Below are 18,663 nucleotides of genomic sequence, written 5' to 3'. Positions count from 1 at the left end.
GTTGCATGTGAGGCGCCCTCTCGAGTTTGAAACTTTTTGGGGATCTCCCCTCCATTTCTTCCGCTCATCAATTTTCCGATCCATATAAAAAATATGAAAGTTAATAAGTTGTATTGGCTTAACCGTATTTTGGTTTTCATTTTGTGTTTTTCTTTAAAATGTTTTTGAATGTATCAAGCCCAATCTTTTGTCCATAGTTTTGAAGAGTCCATTTGGGACAAAGGCCAAAGAGGGCGCTATCCACTTTAACAAAACTTGCGACGAATCAACATTCGGCAAGTTGTTTTAACATGTTTGTTGCTTGCTGCTGGGCTCCCAGTTTTGATTTTATTGTCACATTTTGCATTGTACTTACATTATTCAACCCTTCTTCTAATTACATGTACTGTAACAACCTCCACTGAAGCAAGGTTTAGCTTGTTTAATCATGTCCGTCCATGGGATATTTTAAGTAGGCCAGGCTACCGGCAATGTAATTTTAATTACCTAACGGACAACAGTAAACACCATTAAAAAAAGTTATTGTGTCCATTTGTGGACAGATCCGACTTGGCCAGTGGACGGTGTCTACAGTCATGACATTGTATGGCGAAAAGGGAAATTTTTTAAGACAATGTCCAACCTGGGCAACCTACTTCAAACACTTGCACGGGCAGAGCCCTTATTAACCTTGAAAACTTGTTTCAACAGATGTAGCAAGTGTCTTGTCAAAATCTTGCATCCAAAATAACCATTTTTTCTCTTTTTTAGGTTTCAGACATGCCCTATGACTGTGTGAGCACATTTCAATCTGCATGATCTGCCTGTTTGTGTATCGATATTGATGCATGCTAACTTCGGCTTTTATAAATTGAGTAGGGGCCTAGGCCTAATCCTAGTGGATTTTCTGATGCCATAAGCATAAAGGTTGGCATTACTAAAGCAAGGTTTAGCTTGTTGTATGTCCTAATGAGGCATTGTCTTTAGTGGTAGTCTGTCTCAATCATAGTACAGAGATGGCACCCTGTCAAGATGAAAGAAAAGGCAGCCAATGCAATGGGAATTAAAGGTGAAAGGTGAAGTTGTGGTACACACGTACTTTGTCACATTCTAGCTGTGGCCCAGGTTCAAATTACACACAGGCTGACGTGGATTGGGTTTTGTGGTCCCTACCTGACAGTATTATGTTTGAGCCCATCAGAAGTTCCTGCAGGTCCATGTAATTAAGTCCATCTTAAGTCTTTTAATTTGCAAGCTGTTTAAATGAGCTGTCACAAAAGTGTTCTAATTGTGTCATTGTTCACCAAATTACATGTACTTATGACTGGACTTGTGAAGTGACTTGTGATGGACTCGAATACAACACTGCTACCTGATCCTTTGGCTTTCCTGGGAAACTTACCCGGGGATTTTCCTCCTACCTTTAAAAGGGAACATTTCTTTGTCTTCCCAAGGATCGAAAGATGAATAAGTAACAGCTGTTATTAACCTTCAGGACTTGGGCTTTAAAAAATTATGTCAATTTTGGGGCCATAGACAGTTACTAGTTCCCAAGGTCACCCTTGTGAAGTCTAATTCCTGTAGATTAATATCTAATCAGGCAATCGCGTTTGTAAATTGCAGAATGCAAAGGCATGACAAGCTCGGCGGGACCGGATGTGTTCCTTCCCACCCAGAGGAAATGGGTGTCGGTGAAAGGTCCGACTTCAGATGGTGATGACACAGCAAAGAGCTTTGTGGTTGTCACTTACAACATCCTCGCTGACTTTCACGTGAAGGCGGACACGTATCCCTACCTGCTACCGGGTCACCGTACCATCGACGAGCGACACCCGCGACTCTTACAGGAGTTTCAGCACCACGGAGATGCTGACGTCATATGTCTTCAAGAGGTACAGGATGTTTGCTTCCAGCTGCAGTGTTGGTTGCAGCTAGGAAAATCTCCATGCAGCACAATTGCAGTGCCGCAGTTTGGATTTTCAACATCAGTCACTGTTGTTGCCATATGGTGAACATACTATGCTAGTCACATGCATGGAGTAGTGGACAACTCATTTCCTGACCAGCTCAACTCCAGACAAGTCATCCATCAGACAGCTTGACCGTTAATCACATCGACTAGCAAGACAAGTTGCAAACATCCCACCTCAATGTGGCAGATTTTTTTTCTTGCGTGTATGTTGGTACAAATAGACTGGCCGATGCCAGAAAAAACACTTGTTGGACAGGTTTTGTCATCGGTAAGGTTGTGGCTCAGGTGTTGTGGCTAAGCCTGACAGGGAAGGATGTAATCCGGAGGGTCTTTGTGGAGGTTGAGTTGACTTGACATCAAACTCAAGTTGTCTAAATACTGTGACAGTTGAGTTAATAGAACAGTCAAGGTAACTCAATGGACGAGTTGTCTGGACTTGAGTTCGTCAATGGACGAGTTGTCTGACATTGGTGTTTTTTGCATAGTTGTTCCATTAAATGGAAGACAGCTGTCGTTTTTAGAACACAGACACTATTCACTATAGATCAAATTTATTTCTTTTTGTTCGTCCATCAGTGCATTTAGCGCCAATTACAGGATGATAATGAGTGAAGAAGACCAAAAGGAAATGTTCAGTTTAAGAGGTGGGAGGAAATCCCACAGACTCGGGTGAGGACTGAAACCCAATCCGCATGTGGACCGAGCCGGATTCGAACCCAGGCCGCTATGCCAACCTGATTCCCCAGATAATCAGCACATTAATGATAGACCGGTAGAGTTGCATTATCTGAGAAGTGATATGGCTGGCTTACTTATCTTTTCAGGTTAACGGCAAGTATTTTGAGGAGGTCCTAGCACCAGCAATGTTGGAATTTGGCTACGAAGGGCTCCATGGCAACAAGGCATTAGGAGTTGACGAAGGAGTGGCAACCTTTTACAGACCGAGTCGGTTTGAGCTCAAGCGGCATAAAGTCAGCTACTTCAAGGACCAAATTCAGGAGGTATGTTTATTAACTATCAGCAGGTGGATTTTATCTGAGACGGAGACAAGCTCAGCTGAAATTTTTGGGCATGAAACAATTTACCTCCGCTCTCCTCCCCACAACCTTAGCCCCGATCCTAATCTGAAACCATCTCAACTCCAAGAATAACACAATACTGAAAAACTTTTGGTTCACTGACTCCTATAGTCTTGAAATTAGTATTTATTATTCCACCCTTGCATGAATATTCATCAGGAGATCTCCAAAAGTCAGCTTCCAAGCAGCCAATCGGAAGCCATCCTGGAGCGCACTCTGCGAGAAACGGTGACGATGTACCTGCAGCTTGGCTGCAAGAAAACTGGGCAGGCTCTGACTGTGGGCAATGTGCATGCATTCTGGATGAACCACATAGCAATGGATGTCATTGCCCTGCAGGTTCGTTTATTGGGGGAAAAATAATTTGACAAAACCTGCGTACTGTTGTTTAATTTTTTTTTTAATAGGTAGGATTTTGAAGTGTGAACTTTCAAGATGGGAGTTTTTATGAGGCACAGCCTGGTGGGTCTGAGACTGCGAGGAAAAGAAGGCATGGAGAGGGCCCAACAATCCCCCTCGAGCAGAAGCCCTCCCTCATTGGTTAAAAGGAGCCATATTGGTCGGGAATATGCATTTTTTTGTTACATGTAGCGAAGCGACTGCAACGCTTGCGTTTCCTAGTCGTTTGTGAATCAGGGATGCGCAGTTGGTACCAAAGGAGCCTTCGTTGCTAAGGAAACAGCGCCCTCTCTTGGTCCAGCTGGAGGCCCATATGACAGCTAATTTATAGGCCTACCTCTGAGTACTGAAATCTGTATTTATGATCAGATGCCGCTTATGACAGTTATTGACCACTTCACACTGGACAACGTGTAAATGTGCTGGGATTCTCTTTGTCGTAACATGGAGAATGGATCTGGCAAGATTCTGTTTGCAGTACCGAATGACGTCTCTACTCATCCCCTCACTTTATCGATTCCCGTTAAGTTTACACTTGGAAGCTCAAACCAGACTACGGAGGTTGAGCGTGGGGGCATGGTCAGGCATTGTAGCAAACATTACTCTGCTATAAATCTTTCATTAGTGTATCATTCCTTAGACTAACTACATTTATTCACATGTCAAAGGGCCTGTATCACACAGATCTCGGTCTTGATCAGTGATCTCAAAACTGGTTTGCTCTATCCATGAAGCTACTTCTGGTGTCAGTGAACCAACGTCAGATCACTGATCGCTGTCTGGATACAAGTGAAACAAACAGGCCCCAGGTTTTCATTTTGTTTTCTTATTTTGCACTTAACCAACTGCAACGTTGTAGGAAAGCCCTTCCCAGAATCGGAAGGTTAAATACTCATTTGCTTTTTCTAAATGCAATAATTCTGTGTTGTGCTGTTTTCAGATAGCATTAGCTGCGAATACACTCGCGCAGTTTGCCGGTGACGGGAACAGCGCCCTCATCCTGTGCGGCGACTTCAACACTGAGCCACACATGCCCGCCTACCAGCTGCTGAGGGAGGGTTGCCTCAGCGACCAGAGTGTGGAAAAGCTCCGCCAGTTTGAGACTGTGTCAAAGGACAGCCCGGAAAAGGTTAGTCTCAGGCACTCTGGAATAAGTGGCCCCCGTGGTTAGGGTTCGTAACTCCTGAATCGTAGGGTTAGGGTTCGAATCCTGTGAAGGGGCATTACGTTGTGATCTTGGGCAAGTTACTTTACCCTGACTTGTCTCTCTCCACCTAGGAGTGGAAATCCACACCAGGAGAGCAAATGGGCACCAGTGTAGGTAGAGAGGGTTGTCACGAGTGATTAGTCTCACTGTGCCGGAAGTGCTTTCATGAATAGTCCTGTACTCTCTAGGGAGTTTCAATGGTTTACAGGAATGTCTCTGGGGCCAGTGAGGAAGGATAATATGGTGCAAAGATTGGTACTGAAATGTGTTGTATACGCCGTGTTGTTATTGTTACAGTTTTCCAAAAGGAAGTTATCATGAAGAGGCCACCTTACACTGCTCACGTTTGGAAAGGATTGTACATAATAATGCGACAAACAGTGTGCATTTTGCGAGACTTGCCAATTACTCAGTTTTTGTATGAAAAGAACTTGAGTATAACTTGCGAAAAACAGTTACTGACTTTCAAGGAATATCTTCCTGCTGTTGTAACACCTGATGGAAATCACATTTTCCTGCCTTTCTGGCCTCCGCAGTCTAAGGGTTTATCCATCTTCCCTCCCAATGAACTCCTACGACTACATTTGACCTTGTTACTGTTTTTGCTACTATGCAGAGCTTCACTCTGGTCGATGTGATGGCCGAATCCTTCCAGCATCTGATCCCTAATTTCCAAAGTGCCTATAAAACAGTTATTGTAAGAACCAACTCTCTTTCTTAATATGAAACATTGACTAATGACAGAATTATTTTCCAAGAGAAAGTGTTCCTTAGGTTTCAGGAATAACCTGTCATGAGTTTGCACACACATTCAGGCTCAAACTAATTGGTGTTGGTTGACTGAGTGATTGTGAGCCATGGCTGGGCATTGTCGCAAATTGAGCTCTGTGACTTGGTCGCAGAGTTTTGGAAAAGCAACAACGTGATTAGAAATTGTGTAATTATTTGATCAAATGACAACCAAGGGTTGAAGTTCAGCTTTGTAAAGGACTGTGTTTGTGGTATCTTCTTGTTTTGAAAACTTGGTATTTTCTGGCCAAAATAAAACTCCACTCTGGACAAGTTCATTTTGAAAATGCTGTCACCAGGTGGTTAACAGATAGTTTCACAAACTAGTTTTGGTCTCATCAACTTAGAGTTAAGAGTTAAGCAATATTGGTTTGCTATTATGCTTCATTTCAATCTCCATCTACCATTTTTCTGTGAAAGGGCACCGAAGTCCCATTTTCGCAGTTCCACGACACAGAGGGCACCGAGTGGAAAGCACAACACCAGGGAGACGGAGAGTGGATGGAAACCGACCGCGGCTCTGAAGCTGCAACCCACCAGTCAACGAGACCGAGAGGGAAACGCATCAAGGCCCTGGACTACCTCTGGTTCAGCTCGGACACTCTGATGTGCAACGGTGCCCTGGAGATGGTTGCTAGGGAAGTTTTGGAGGAGCTGTATGCCTGCCCCAATGCCGTGTTCCCCTCAGACCACCTCCTGATGAAAGCCCAGTTCCGTTTCAAGGGAGCAGTGCCCTGACAGAAGTTGTCATGAAAAGCCTGGAAAAAACCTTTAATACAACTCCATATCGAAAGTGGGTTTCCCAGAGATGTCCAAGATAAGCAGAGAAACTTTGCGTATACAAACTGATCTGAATTGTACTCAGGGATTTCAGTAATCTTGAAATAGCCTGATTCCAGACTTCTTGTTGAATTTATAACATATTGGCCGCACACAAGCTTTTCAACTTTTTCTGTGAACCTGACATTTCCGGGCCAAACTTAGTTCCCTTTTTAACCCTTCTATTCTTTGTTATGAAAAAAAATAACAGACAATTCCAGCAAGATTGCATATGGAGAATGGAAAAAGCTGGGCGGCAGACGCGATTCATACAACTCCTGTTTGAGTGAGATCACACAGGAAACTTGGAGCAGATTTTGGACATCACAGAATTGCAACATATGGGCATGCCCAGTGCAGTGTTGACCAAGACCAATGAAGTCAAGAGTCAAAAATTCTTTATATACAAAAGTGAATTTATGAGTGTCTGTTATAAAAATCATTGCCCCCAACAATTTGTGTTAGTGATGGACTTACTCGACTATATCTTTTACGAAGGCTGTTAAGTAGTGTCACAGTACACAAACTTCACACTAATTATGCAATTTTTGAATTTGTAACAATGTGAAGACATGAATGCATTATTCGTTTGACCTGAGACATTAGCACAAAGCCATAGCACCATGGACGGCCTTGAAATCTGTTAGTGTTACGATAAGTTTGCAGTGTATGAAAAGGCCTACGTTTGTTTGTATGGGGCATGTTAATGGACACAAGGGGCTAATAGCCCTGAAACATGACCCGGCACAACAGAATGAACATAAAGTTGCATTCTCTTTTCTTATTTTGAGGGTTCAAAGTCAAATATGGAGGTGGAGGTCGAGTTTAGTTGTTTGTAATATTTGGTAAGAGTGGCCAGTGTATTTAATTCCAAATTGTTTTGCACGATCAGATATGTAAAAACGTCATGTTCTCAGCAATTTTGATGATAGCATTATTTGTGTCCGGTCAGAAATGTTGAAACAACATCGAACATTAAGACGCAAAGCTGCCAGAATAATGTCACATTGTCACCTGATACTTTTACCCTAAGTGTTCCACCGGGATATCACTGGAAAGCTCTCTTTCTGCTGAATTAAAAAAATACCTACATCTCAATTTTTGAAAATTCTGACTTTCAGCTCATTTTGTGGGGACAAGTCACACATAATGACCTCACATTCTGTCTATGCTTCCCTGCTGTATGAGGGGACAAGACGCCCCTTGGACAGTTTATTGAGTGAAGTGTTCCGAATGCAAATGTAAGCAGAGATTGAAAGCAGATTTTTTTTAACAAACCTCTCTGAGAGACTGAAAGTATCAACAGGCTTCCATTTTTAGGTCATTATCAACAGTGGCGGAATGATTTTCTGCAAAGTGAGTGTGTGTGTGTGTGCAGGCGTGGTATACATAGTGTGGACCTCTGCACAAAAGAATTCCACATAATCATAGGTAACGGATTGCACTGTGTGGACTCGCACATGTCCACACATTGTTTTCCCCTCTCTGAAAAACAGTTTCAGAGGCATTTTTTGGTCAAGGTTATCGTGGCAAAATGAAGAGGAACAGTCCAGGAAATCATCATCAAAAATCCAGCTCAAAGGAGTAATCCTAGTTGGAGAAAGAGGAGCATTTTTCAAGTGGCCAAAGGAGAATAAAGGAATAGCCACACTGTGTACTATGTAAAACAAGAAGTTGTGGGTGGGTGAGTTTGTTTCTGCATTCAATTGGGGACCCTGAACAATAGAGGACAATAAGGTCCCGGATTGACAGAGGGTCCCCAATTGACAACTGTGTACAAAACATATGGGTGGTCTTCTGAAAAAGTTAAAGTACAAACAAAAGAGGAACAATAGGGGGTCCCCAGTTGCAGGCAAATACACACTTGTGTGAGTTTGTTTCAATTGGGGACCCTGAACAGTAGAGGAAAATAAGGTCCCTGATTGACAGACGGTCCCTGGTTGACAGACGGTCCCTGATTGACAGACGGTCCCTGATTGACAACTGTGTACCCCACTGTCAGTTTTTTAAATGATGCTGAAAACATTTTAGATATAATGAATTTTAAATTGATCGTCGCTGTAAATGGAATTAATTTCTAATTAACTTTGAAATTCTATTTAAAATTGTATTTTATTCTATATTCTATCTAAAATTTTATTTTTAGGTTTCTAAAATAAAGTTAACCTCGCTTTCAATTCAATATGGCCGACTTGTGAATGTGGAATTGATGAACTGCCAAGGCATGGTGAAGAGAAGGGGAAAAAGGGAAGAAATACTCCAAACCATCAAGTGTGCATGTGCTTTAAAAATTGAAATTGTTGGATTAATGGAATTTGAGAGATTTTCTTCCTTCTGTCGTGGAGGAATAAAAACATAGAATAAAAACAGATTTTTATATCAGTTTATTTTTTGTGTGGTGATAATAAATGTATGCAAAATTACTGAAAGAAAAATGTTGGAATTGAAGTAAATCAGTCATTTGTGCATCAAACACGGGCCCATCAACGTATTCACTCAATACATGCAGACACGATATTTTGCCGGCTTGTGAAATCTGAGCAGATTGCACTACTACTGCCAAGCGACAATAAAAAAGATATATTTATGTCCTTTCGAAGCTACCGTACACCTTTTGAATCAACGCATTTTATTTCATGTGTTTTGAAGCGTGGCCGGAGACCGTACTCCCATAGATGGTACTCCTTACCGTGGTACTACTACTAGTGCTGGGGCTGCTCTGTTCGGAAAAAATCACCAAACCGGATAAATTGTCTGTATCAAAATGACTCGGCATCAGAGAAATTGTACTGCAGGGACTGTTTACACATATCACGAACGGAAGAAAGACGCAGGTATGCAATTACCTAAGCTTACTGAGTTGAACTTGAATTGTTCCGAGTGGGCCATGGTGAGTGACTGTGGTCACAGAGGTCATGATGGTTCCCATATGCGGACGGCACTTGACATCCCTTGCACAAACTGTATCAGACTGGCATGACTGGTCTGAAAAATTCTAATTTTTTCCTCAGTAAACGACTTTGTATTTTCCTCATACTTGTTCATGTAGGCCTAACTTTAAACTTTTCTGGCATGTCTGGACATGTTTGCCCTTTCTGATGGCTATTACTTTTGCTGCAGGCATGGTATGTTTACATGTAAGCCTAGGGCATGTAGGGAATAATTACTGGTGTCCATGTGTGGAAATCTTCCCCTCTTATCAAACCTATCAAGTTCGCTTATGACATTTTCACAATATGCAGATTGCGGCAAGTCAGCAGTTTTTTTGTCATCTGCAGACAGTCATCACTGATCATAAAGATTGCCTGTCTGTGTCAACTTCTTTTTTCAATATTTTTGCCATTTTGCATCCCATACAGCCCAGTCAGGCTATGGCACCAACAAGACCCGACTTGGAAAGGATTCAGTGGGTGACTTTGACTGTTGTTGCCTGACGCTGCAGCCATGTGCCAACCCGGTGATAACGTAAGCCTGGGCCTGGATATCAGAACTTGATGAGTCCCTGATAACCCTGACTGTTGATGTTCAAACTTATGGAACTGAGCATTTGTTACTACCCATTGGTAAACTTTACAAATTGGCAGTGGATATTGAACAAGAACCAGTCCAGATATGTGTTTGCTTTTTCACCAACCATTGCCAGAATTGCCACTGAGACGGTGCACTGAATGTTGTGGGGGACTTAGAAATTTTATCAGTATAGGCCTTGTAGCATGCAAACCTACATTGCCTATGTGAGTTCATTTTCATGAGGTGGAATTCAGACTTCAGGGCCTAATTTCACGATTTTATACTAACAGAGGCTCTGCGTATTTTATGGAAACCATACATGTAAGTGGTGAGCACGCAAAAGGCACGCTAAGCTTGGATGACAAATTTACTTAACATAATGACAGACCAGTGGAAATTTATCTCCATGCGTGTGCAACCATAAGCACAATCACAACAAGCGCTGGCATGGTATTGTGGTCAGCAAAATTTTCTGCTATACACGTACAGTACATGTAATAAGACGCTTTAATGCCCGCTGTGTAAAACACAATGTGCCACCAGATGACGACTAGATAGACTTGAGAATTATGCAAGACATGTACACGTACATTGCCAATCTTACAATACCTAGTGTGGACACATGAACAAAAGAGGTCCACTTGACTTACAGTAGGTTGTGGGTAAATCCAGAAATTAGGGGTCCTTTTTTTGTCTCTCTGTTGCATCTCACATGATTTTGTAAGTTTAGAACACATTTTCTAATTTCCAAGAGTGATGAATTAATGCAGATTAACAGCCAAATAAATTGTAATACATGTAGTTTGAAATCAAATCCTGTGATATTTCAGTGTCAAATAACAAAGGTCAGATGTAACAGGGACACAAAAATGTCACACTTTTGGACCCCTAAATTCTTGAGTTACTCTTGTGTAGACCTTGTGTGGACCACGAACCATTTACTCAGGGATGTGCAACCGTGAGCGGCCCCAGTGCAAACACCTGTGCGACCTTGGTTCCATGCGTGTTACGGATTGTTATTACCCCCGCAGGCGCTCTCAACTTTCTCGAAAAAACTCGCGACCAAATGACACGCGTTGCAGCATGTACAGTGCAGCCGTGGTTATGCCTAGACGACGCGCTGACGCGGTGCTTAAGTCTATTTGTTTTGACGAATAAATCTTCTTCATTTATTGATTTCAAGGAGAAACGAAGTTTTAATGAGGCAAAATTCCCCAATTTTGTGGTACACTTTTCTCAGAATGTATAGGATGAAATATCTTGAGCAGCACATTTTTAGAAAGGGTGTACCCTGACTTAAAATATTACAAGAAAACAAAGTGGTAGACAGGAATATATTTTATATTATCAGAGAAAGTGTTAAATAATCCAATTGCTTTGATATTGTGCCGGCCGTAACATGCACAGAACCAGCTCTGAGCTTAAGTTGCACATCCCTGGGTAAATGGTCCATGTGTGGACTAAGCCAGGTTTTTCCCTTTCTGGAAAATAGATTTAGAGGCATTTGGGGTAAGGATAACTGTAGCTAAAGGAAGAGAAACGGTCCAGGAAACCAACAAAAAGCCGGCTTAAAGGAGTATTCATAAGGCGTGAAAAATGAGCTTTCTTACTAAGTTTTCGTAAGGAATGTCCGCAGTAGCCAGGTTACGTAAACTCATGTGGATTTCTTGTGTCTTTACAAGACCCTTGATTAAATAGATGAAAATGTGCCTGATCCATACTTTCCTGAAAATTGTACGATGCATGAGTGTTTTTTTTTTTCTGTTTGCTACGCAGGGAAGAGGGCTATTTATATGACAAGGAGGCTATCATTGAATACGTACTGAAGCAGAAGCAAGAGTATGAACGTAGACTCAAGGAGTACCATCGCCAGTGTCGCCTGCATAAGGTTTGTCCAGTGTCCTCCCAACTCGCTGAAAGGCGGAGTCCAAGGCATCCTTCAGAGTAGCATCTTGTGATGTTTGGAGCCTGGACTCCACCTGTACATTCTTTCCTTTGTTAGCAAACACTGACCCTAATGATGGGGGAGGGGACGAAGATAAAGGTCATCTGTGGTTGGCAAAAACCTTTGCCCGAAAGGCACATTTCCTTCATCATGTTTAAGAGTGTGGCTTGTCATAATGAGGATGACACAATAAATTTATTGACGCAGGATTTGAACCTGCAACCTCCAGAATACGTTACCGGTGCTCTACCAACTGAGCTATCCAGACCTACGTTGGCAGCTCTTCCCATTTGCCAATTATCTTTGTTCAGGGGTGCTTGTCAGAAGCCATGAAACCTGAATACCAAGTAGTGAGGGATCAATCTACAATGCAGCCTGGGAAGTGGTGATAGGTGACCGAAAGAACCTTTTCTTATATTCCCTAATTTTTCCAGATATTTACATTATTTTCAAGGAGGAAGAGAGTCAGGCCAAGAAGTCTGCAAAAGAAGAGAAGGTGAAAGCCTTCATTGAGAAAGGTAACAGGCCTTTCAGTGTGTTCAGTTTATCACAAGATTTGAAAAACAATAGACTTTGAGATTGCACGATTTTGTTTTGACTTGGATTTCATGGTAAAAAAAAATTTTAATACAAGATGGAAACTGTCAAAGAGAGGCTTTACTTTTTAAAACCTTTCAAAATGTGAGCGGGCAGATGGTGAAGCGGTTTTAAATGACTGCATTCCATATGCAGTCTGTGTTCAGATCCTTGCTTTGACACTTTTTAAACTTCTGCTGGACAGTGTGAAAGAAGAAAGCAGTCCCGTTAAGTTGCCAGCGTGTCATAAAAGGTGTAAACAATTGCAGACCGTATTATTTTGGCCCAAAACTTTGACTTTGAAAGAGTTGAGATACTGCGGTCAACTTTTAACATGTACTGTATACACCACAGTGGTCTTAAACAACATCTGTACAATGTATGTACTTCTTACCCCAGTGTTGATGATAATGATCTGGGGCACCACCAGAGGGCAAAATTATTCCAATAGGCATGGTTTGACCAGCTACCTCCGTAGATTTTGAGTCTGTGCAGAGAACAGATTAGAGATTTAGGGCATGCGCAGTATTTATGCCTAACAGCGGTCCCTGTGTAATTGGACTGCTAGATGTTGTTCTCTGTGTCCTGGTGTGGGTTGGCTGAAGAACATGGTATTGCCGCGAATTTACAGTTCCACAAATTCACTTTCAGAGCGCAGCATCACAAGCAAACCCCTAAATCCCTTCACCGAGGCTCCCCCAGCCAAGAAAGCGAGAACAGAAGAACCCAAACCAGTCACGCCAACCACCAGCACCAGCACCAGCAGTGGTACCAGCAATGGTGGTGACAAAGCCGAGGGCGCAACAAAAAACGGCGAGAAGAAGACCGAGCTCCCGAGCTTCTGGATTCCCTCACTGACGCCAGAGGCCAAGGCCACTGCCGTTCAGAAACCTGTAAGCTATTTGTGAAACCTTAATACTACAATTGGCCTTATTCACGAGTCAGCCATATTGAATTGAAAGCGAGGCTACGTTCTTTATTTTGGCATCTGAGAATAAAAATGAGAGCACCGACATAAAACTTCATTACAAATTAATTCCACATAGGCTGATGAAGAATTGAAATTTGTAATTATATCAACATGTTTAAACCACATTTGGAAAAAAATTCAAAGTGAGGCATGGACTCGAAAATAGTCTGGCAACACCCCATTTAACAGATTACTTTGAATACGATAGATTCTGGGAACACAATCATAAATGGCTTCCCTGTGAATAAGGTCTAGACCCTCTCTTGACTGGCCCCTTCTGGGTCTAGCTCAACCAAAGTGCAATAGAATTCAAGACTTGATAAGCACATACGACACAAAACACGGTAAATGGGGCCTAGTTACTTTGGCAGTGTTTCTCCCGTGGTTACAAATGTCTTCCAAGTCTTGCAACACCCCAAAACATGGCCGTTTTCCAATACTCAACTGCGGCTCCATCTCAGGGTTCAGCTGTTGTTTTACTACCTGACTTTGAAGCTGGAGGCGCAATATTTAGTCTAATAGTGCCACAAAACATCAAATAGGATGCAAGAGAGCCAAAAATTACAGAAATCCAATTTGATTTAAATGCCTCAGGCCCACAATCGGGAACTGATTTCGGGACGAAGCCTGAGACAGAGACGAAATTGAGTATTGGAAAACGACCCATGTTATACATGTATTTGTGAATAGGCGTGCAGGCTGCAGTGTGAGTGAAACACTGTATATGCTTGCAAAGTTATTATTTCTGTTTGCAGTCAAAAATGTACAGTCTGCCCTATCCATAGCCACCGTACGCAGCCATATTCCAACTCATGTACATGCCGTGTTCTCAAAAGACTTATGAAATGAAATACCAAACTGGGTCATTGTTTGCTACCAAAACAGGGCTCTTTCCCCCTCAAAAATAAAATTCAGGTACAATGGCTCCACACAGTGTAAAATTTCCCTGCTTACCCGACTTTCCTGACTCTTTCTGCTTTTGTGCTCACCTGCTTATCCCAGGTGACATAGCGCGAAAAAGTGAGCTAATGAGTGACAAAACTGGATTTCTGTTTTGGATAGTAATGATTATAAAAGTATGCGTCACATGGAAAGTGATGTCATACTCTCTATTTTTTACTCTTCTGGCTGCTGACAGGACAAAACCGTCTTCTGTCCCATGAGCAAGAAGCCATTGAAAGTCAAGAACTTGATCCGCGTCAGCTTCGTACGGGCCGACGACGCAAATGACAAACGGCCACTGGTGGCCAAGCAGATTCGCTACAAGTGCGCCGTCACCCACGACATTCTTTCTAACAAGACGCCCTGCGCCGTGCTCAGGCCAAGGTAAAAGAAAATGGTCTTTTCAAAACACTTTGCCCAAAGGATGTAATAGTTCCCATATGTTGAAGATGAGTGCAAAGATGAACAGAAATTTGTGTCCCAGAAACATTCCTGATATCCATGTGTGGATCATTTGGTTTTATGGATATACTTTGCAATTTAATAATTAGAATCACTTGTTGAAATTAAAACCTTCCTTTCTTCATTTGCAAGATCACATTCTCCAGTCAAACGTGAGAAAATGCAAAGAAAGGTGTTACAGTGGAATGCCGCTATAACGAACACGACGGAGTCCACGCTAAATGTTCGGTACAGCAGTCGTTCGGTATAGCAAAATTAACTGCCGAACATTTCGTTGCCATGTTGAATAGCGCCCTCTTTTGTCTAACTGAAGTGCACCCTCTGGTGATACTATGGTTCGCTGTTTTTGTGATGTTTTGCCGTTGCATGAACGTTTAAGGTTTCTAGAAATGTATCTGTCAACTATTTTTGTTTTTTTATTAAATCTTAAGTTACAAAACTTATATCAAGTTTATCCTAAAATTCGTGAAGCTACCGCTCAGGATCGATGTCTGATGCATGCTGTGGTGAATCTCAGTTGATGTGTGTATCAGCGGCGCCCTCTTCAGACTATTGTTAGTGCAATGCCACAGTGGGCGTGCGGTTTTCTTTCACACAGGATCATGCGGAGTCGCCAAACCAGTGTCCATTCGGTACCGTTGACAACAAGTGGCTTTCCCTTCAAATCCTTGGGGAAATAATGGCCACTTGTCACTTTCCAATTTAAAAAAAAAAAAACGACTTTTTTTTTCAAGTTGACGTTCGGAAATTACAAACGGCAGCTGCATAGTGTTCGGTAGGTTTTGTACATACACATCTCTGATTAATTTTGGTGGTTGAAAAATAAAGACATCCCCACATGCCTGGAAAAAACAGCATGATGCATAAAGACTTCTAGAATCATCTAAAAATTTGTTTGGTAACTTGGTAACCAGGATTTTGAATATCCACAAGAGTTTTATTGGCCGCATGTTTCTGATCGTGCTGTTAAGCAATGTGTGGATTTTTATTGTCCATCTGACAGCGGGAAGGTGGTGACGTTGGATTGTGTGGAGAAGATCATCAAGAAAGACATGAGAGATCCCTTCACGGGGGATACTCTCCGAGATAGCGACATCATCAAGATCAAGCGGGTGAGTCATGCCATTGCATGTCCGGTCTGACGAAACCCGGGTCATTTCCCGAGGCAAAGCTGAAGGAACCAGTTTGTCAATGTCCAATACCTTGTCGAGCTAAAATCCACTGCCCACCGATGTCGATTTCAGCTCCTCAAGGTATTTGAATAAGCATTTTGCAATTCACTTTGATGAAAATCTGGTACACTGAGTTATCTGATTGCACATAAACATGACAATTTGAATTCCCCAGACTAAAGACACTGTTGCTATTATACCCAACAAAACATGTGACAGAGGGGTACACCCTTCCTACTTGTCCAATCCCTACACACACTCTAGACTCTTGTTACCTAACACATCCCTCTTGATGTCTAAAAAGAATTCCTGAAATTCTGATTAAACAACCACCAACACAAAAGGAGGGGGGGTCCATCTCATAGCTTGCTTCAGATGGTTGCTATACCTCGTGATTTGGGGCAAGCTCTTGCACCTGTGGAACGGATTGGTTCCTTCATGCCCTTTTTGTCCATTGCAAACAGCATATTTGTGTGAGGTGTCTACATATGCAGCAAGGTATGAGAAGAGAGAACCCCTTTGCTTTGTGTTGGTCATTGCCTCGCAGGAATCTGGGGAATTCCTTTCACACATCTTGGGGGGATGTGTTAAGTAACAATAGTCTGGAATGTGTATAGGGATTGGACATATTGGGGGGGTACCCCTCGGTCTCATTTCTTGCTGGGTATAGGTGTCTGTTATGTGACTAAGCAAAAGCTTGCCCCAAATCATGAGGTATACCAACAGTGTCTTTAGTATGGAGAATTCACATTGTTATGCTCACATGAATTTAAAGAACTCAGTGTGCCGGATTTTATCCAAATTTAACGCGCAAAAGGCTTAATGACCAACTCATGTGAAGCAAAATATGAGACAGAGAGAACCCCCTGCTTTGTGTTGGTCATTGTTCCACTGGAATCTGAGGAATTCTTTTCAGCCATCTAGGGGGATGTGTTAGATAATAATAGTCTAGAGTGTGTATATCGATTGGACATGTTGGGGGGGGTACCGTCGGTCTCATTTCTTGCTGGATGAAGACCAACTAGTCGCCACTGCCCGATGCTCAGGGGAAGAAAAATCAGGCAGGGGCTGTTGCTTCCTGTCAGTGATCAAGTCCAACGGGCTACTAAGTTTCTCAAAATTGGGCACAAATAAAAGGTGCAATAAATTCATTTTCGTGACAACTATTTGGCATTTTTTTCTGGCTGTTTTGTTTTTTTTGTCTCTCAAAACTGAAAGCTCTATAGTCTTTAGTTAATTGACATTGCCTATTCCTGAAATACCTATGCACATGAATTTGTTCAGCTGTGATCTTTAATACACATGTAGTTGAAGAAACAATTATATGTGATTCTTTTTGTGTTGTTTCCCTTTGGCTTTTCCTGTAGGGTGGAACTGGATTTGCCAGCGCGGCTGAAACGTCGCTAGAGGCTCGGAAAGCACGACCAGTCATGATGGCTTCATAACCTGCCAGCATTGGCTTTATTTATGGGTCAGCCATTTTGAATCAGAAGCAAGGCAACCTGTACACATGTTCTTTTAAAAAAACTTTACGTGTGGGACCAAAGATGATGCCACAGGGGCAAATTATAGATTACAACCCTTGTGCTCCAGTGGGTAGTTTCAATCGTCACTGCCCCTGATATTTTTCAAAGTGAGGCTCTACCTGTAATAATAGCAAAAGTAGTCAGGCTCCTTCCACATGTAGAATGTTCAATAAACAAAGTGGATTCAGGGAGCGTGATCCAGAAGGACCACCGCATCTCTCGCACGAATAAAGCTTTTTTCTGAACATGCAAGGTTAAAAACACCACTGCTCTTTTGAAGGAGGCTTGAGAAAGAAACCCATCGAGCATGTGGAATTTTAACTTTTGGAGTCATTGACAGTTTCATGGAGAGTCCCTTGTGTCCTGAAAGCTTGGGAAAAACCTGATAAGAGAGTAGAATGTCTGGTATCTTGATGGGAAGATAAGCAACAGCCTGACATTTCTTGGGATGTTACTGGTTATTTAGTACTATGACCTGGAAACCAGGAATTCACCACATTCATGGCTAGGAAAACAGGAATTGGTCTTTAGATCCTGAAAATCACTCATAGAAAGTTACATAACATTTAATCGGGCGATCGCTCGGAGATCAAGCAATAGTGCAGATCGACGGATTGCACCTAATAATAACATAGCTCCATTCACTTCTACATGGCCCGGTGTAATAAAGTTTGTACATAACCTGTACCAAACAGTCTGATAAGGTGGACAGTTTTGCGTACCATTTAGAATGATCGACTCGAAATTAAAGGTATTTCATTGTCTCCTGTGCTGTTGGCCTAGCAGTTTGCCAAAGCATCAAATCCAGTAGGGTTTTCTACATTTATCATATCTATTGCCTCAGACTGGTTTTTTTTTGGGGGGGGCTTGATTTTCGATCCATATAAACCATAATTTAAAAACCGATAGATCGGGGCTAAAACTCTGCCACTTAACCGAACCCCAGGTGCAAACTTCTTGTCAAAAAGTCACTACAATAGTCTTTCAATGCAAAGCCAGTGATACCCCAATACCATTCTTCAACCTATTCCAACCGACCCCACACATACCAGCCAGTTGCTATCGGAGAGTCATCAATGGCTGTTCCACATCTCGCAACCCTACTTGCCCTCAGCACTGAAGGAAGTTTTTAAGTGCACAATTTTATCATTGCCAAGTAGACACATTCACCAAATGTTTTGTATCAATCCGATTTCACTTGCAGATAACGGGATGCAGACTGCAATTTTCTGGGGCTAGTGAAATTCCGAACATAAGAGCTGGTCCTTTTGTTTTAGTGACTGCATTTTATTGAAAAGGGATGTTGTTAACCTGGC

The 18,663-nt window shown here is 42.2% G+C and overlaps 2 protein-coding genes across 6 annotated transcripts; both read left to right on the top strand.

Moving 5' to 3' along the window:
• Positions 1–82: 82 nt before the first annotated feature.
• LOC110978044 (uncharacterized) lies at positions 83–8,679 on the top strand. 5 transcript variants are annotated; one of them, XM_022232682.2, is made up of 7 exons: positions 83–275; positions 1,603–1,871; positions 2,776–2,952; positions 3,190–3,369; positions 4,370–4,558; positions 5,253–5,333; positions 5,846–8,679. In XM_022232682.2, the coding sequence occupies exons 2-7, from the start codon at positions 1,614–1,616 to the stop codon at positions 6,161–6,163; spliced, it is 1,203 nt and encodes a 400-aa protein (XP_022088374.2). In that variant the 5' UTR covers positions 83–275; positions 1,603–1,613; the 3' UTR covers positions 6,164–8,679. The 5 variants fall into 5 exon arrangements, with proteins under 5 accessions (XP_022088374.2, XP_086986739.1, XP_022088376.2 ...); XM_087130613.1 differs by having other exon boundaries at positions 273–410; XM_022232684.2 differs by lacking the exon at positions 83–275 and adding an exon at positions 281–347.
• Positions 8,680–8,889: 210 nt separating this feature from the next.
• nosip (nitric oxide synthase interacting protein) lies at positions 8,890–18,663 on the top strand. Its single transcript, XM_022232647.2, has 8 exons — positions 8,890–9,078; positions 9,604–9,709; positions 11,531–11,642; positions 12,154–12,217; positions 12,927–13,168; positions 14,384–14,571; positions 15,653–15,761; positions 17,189–18,663. Exons 1-8 carry the CDS (start codon positions 9,009–9,011, stop codon positions 17,264–17,266), a joined length of 969 nt encoding a protein of 322 aa, XP_022088339.2. The 5' UTR covers positions 8,890–9,008; the 3' UTR covers positions 17,267–18,663.

This window comes from Acanthaster planci, linkage group LG20 (assembly GCF_054643075.1).
Source record: "Acanthaster planci isolate LZ-2023a linkage group LG20, COTS_SCS, whole genome shotgun sequence".
Taxonomy (NCBI): Eukaryota; Metazoa; Echinodermata; class Asteroidea; order Valvatida; family Acanthasteridae; genus Acanthaster; species Acanthaster planci.
Note: the sequence above shows the minus strand (reverse complement) of the source record. Positions and strands in the feature narration are given on the sequence as shown.

Bases quoted from the DNA above. Each gene is read 5' to 3' on its own strand.
- LOC110978044 (XM_087130612.1), top strand. From the start codon at position 1,012: ATGAAAGAAAAGGCAGCCAATGCAATGGGAATTAAAG. The intron at 1,049-1,602 runs GTGAAAGGTGAA...TGTAAATTGCAG, and splicing joins CAATGCAATGGGAATTAAAG to AATGCAAAGGCATGACAAGC. The intron at 2,953-3,189 runs GTATGTTTATTA...AATATTCATCAG, and splicing joins TCAAGGACCAAATTCAGGAG to GAGATCTCCAAAAGTCAGCT.
- nosip (XM_022232647.2), top strand. From the start codon at position 9,009: ATGACTCGGCATCAGAGAAATTGTACTGCAGGGACTGTTTACACATAT. The intron at 11,643-12,153 runs GTTTGTCCAGTG...ATTATTTTCAAG, and splicing joins GCCAGTGTCGCCTGCATAAG to GAGGAAGAGAGTCAGGCCAA. The intron at 15,762-17,188 runs GTGAGTCATGCC...CTTTTCCTGTAG, and splicing joins ACATCATCAAGATCAAGCGG to GGTGGAACTGGATTTGCCAG.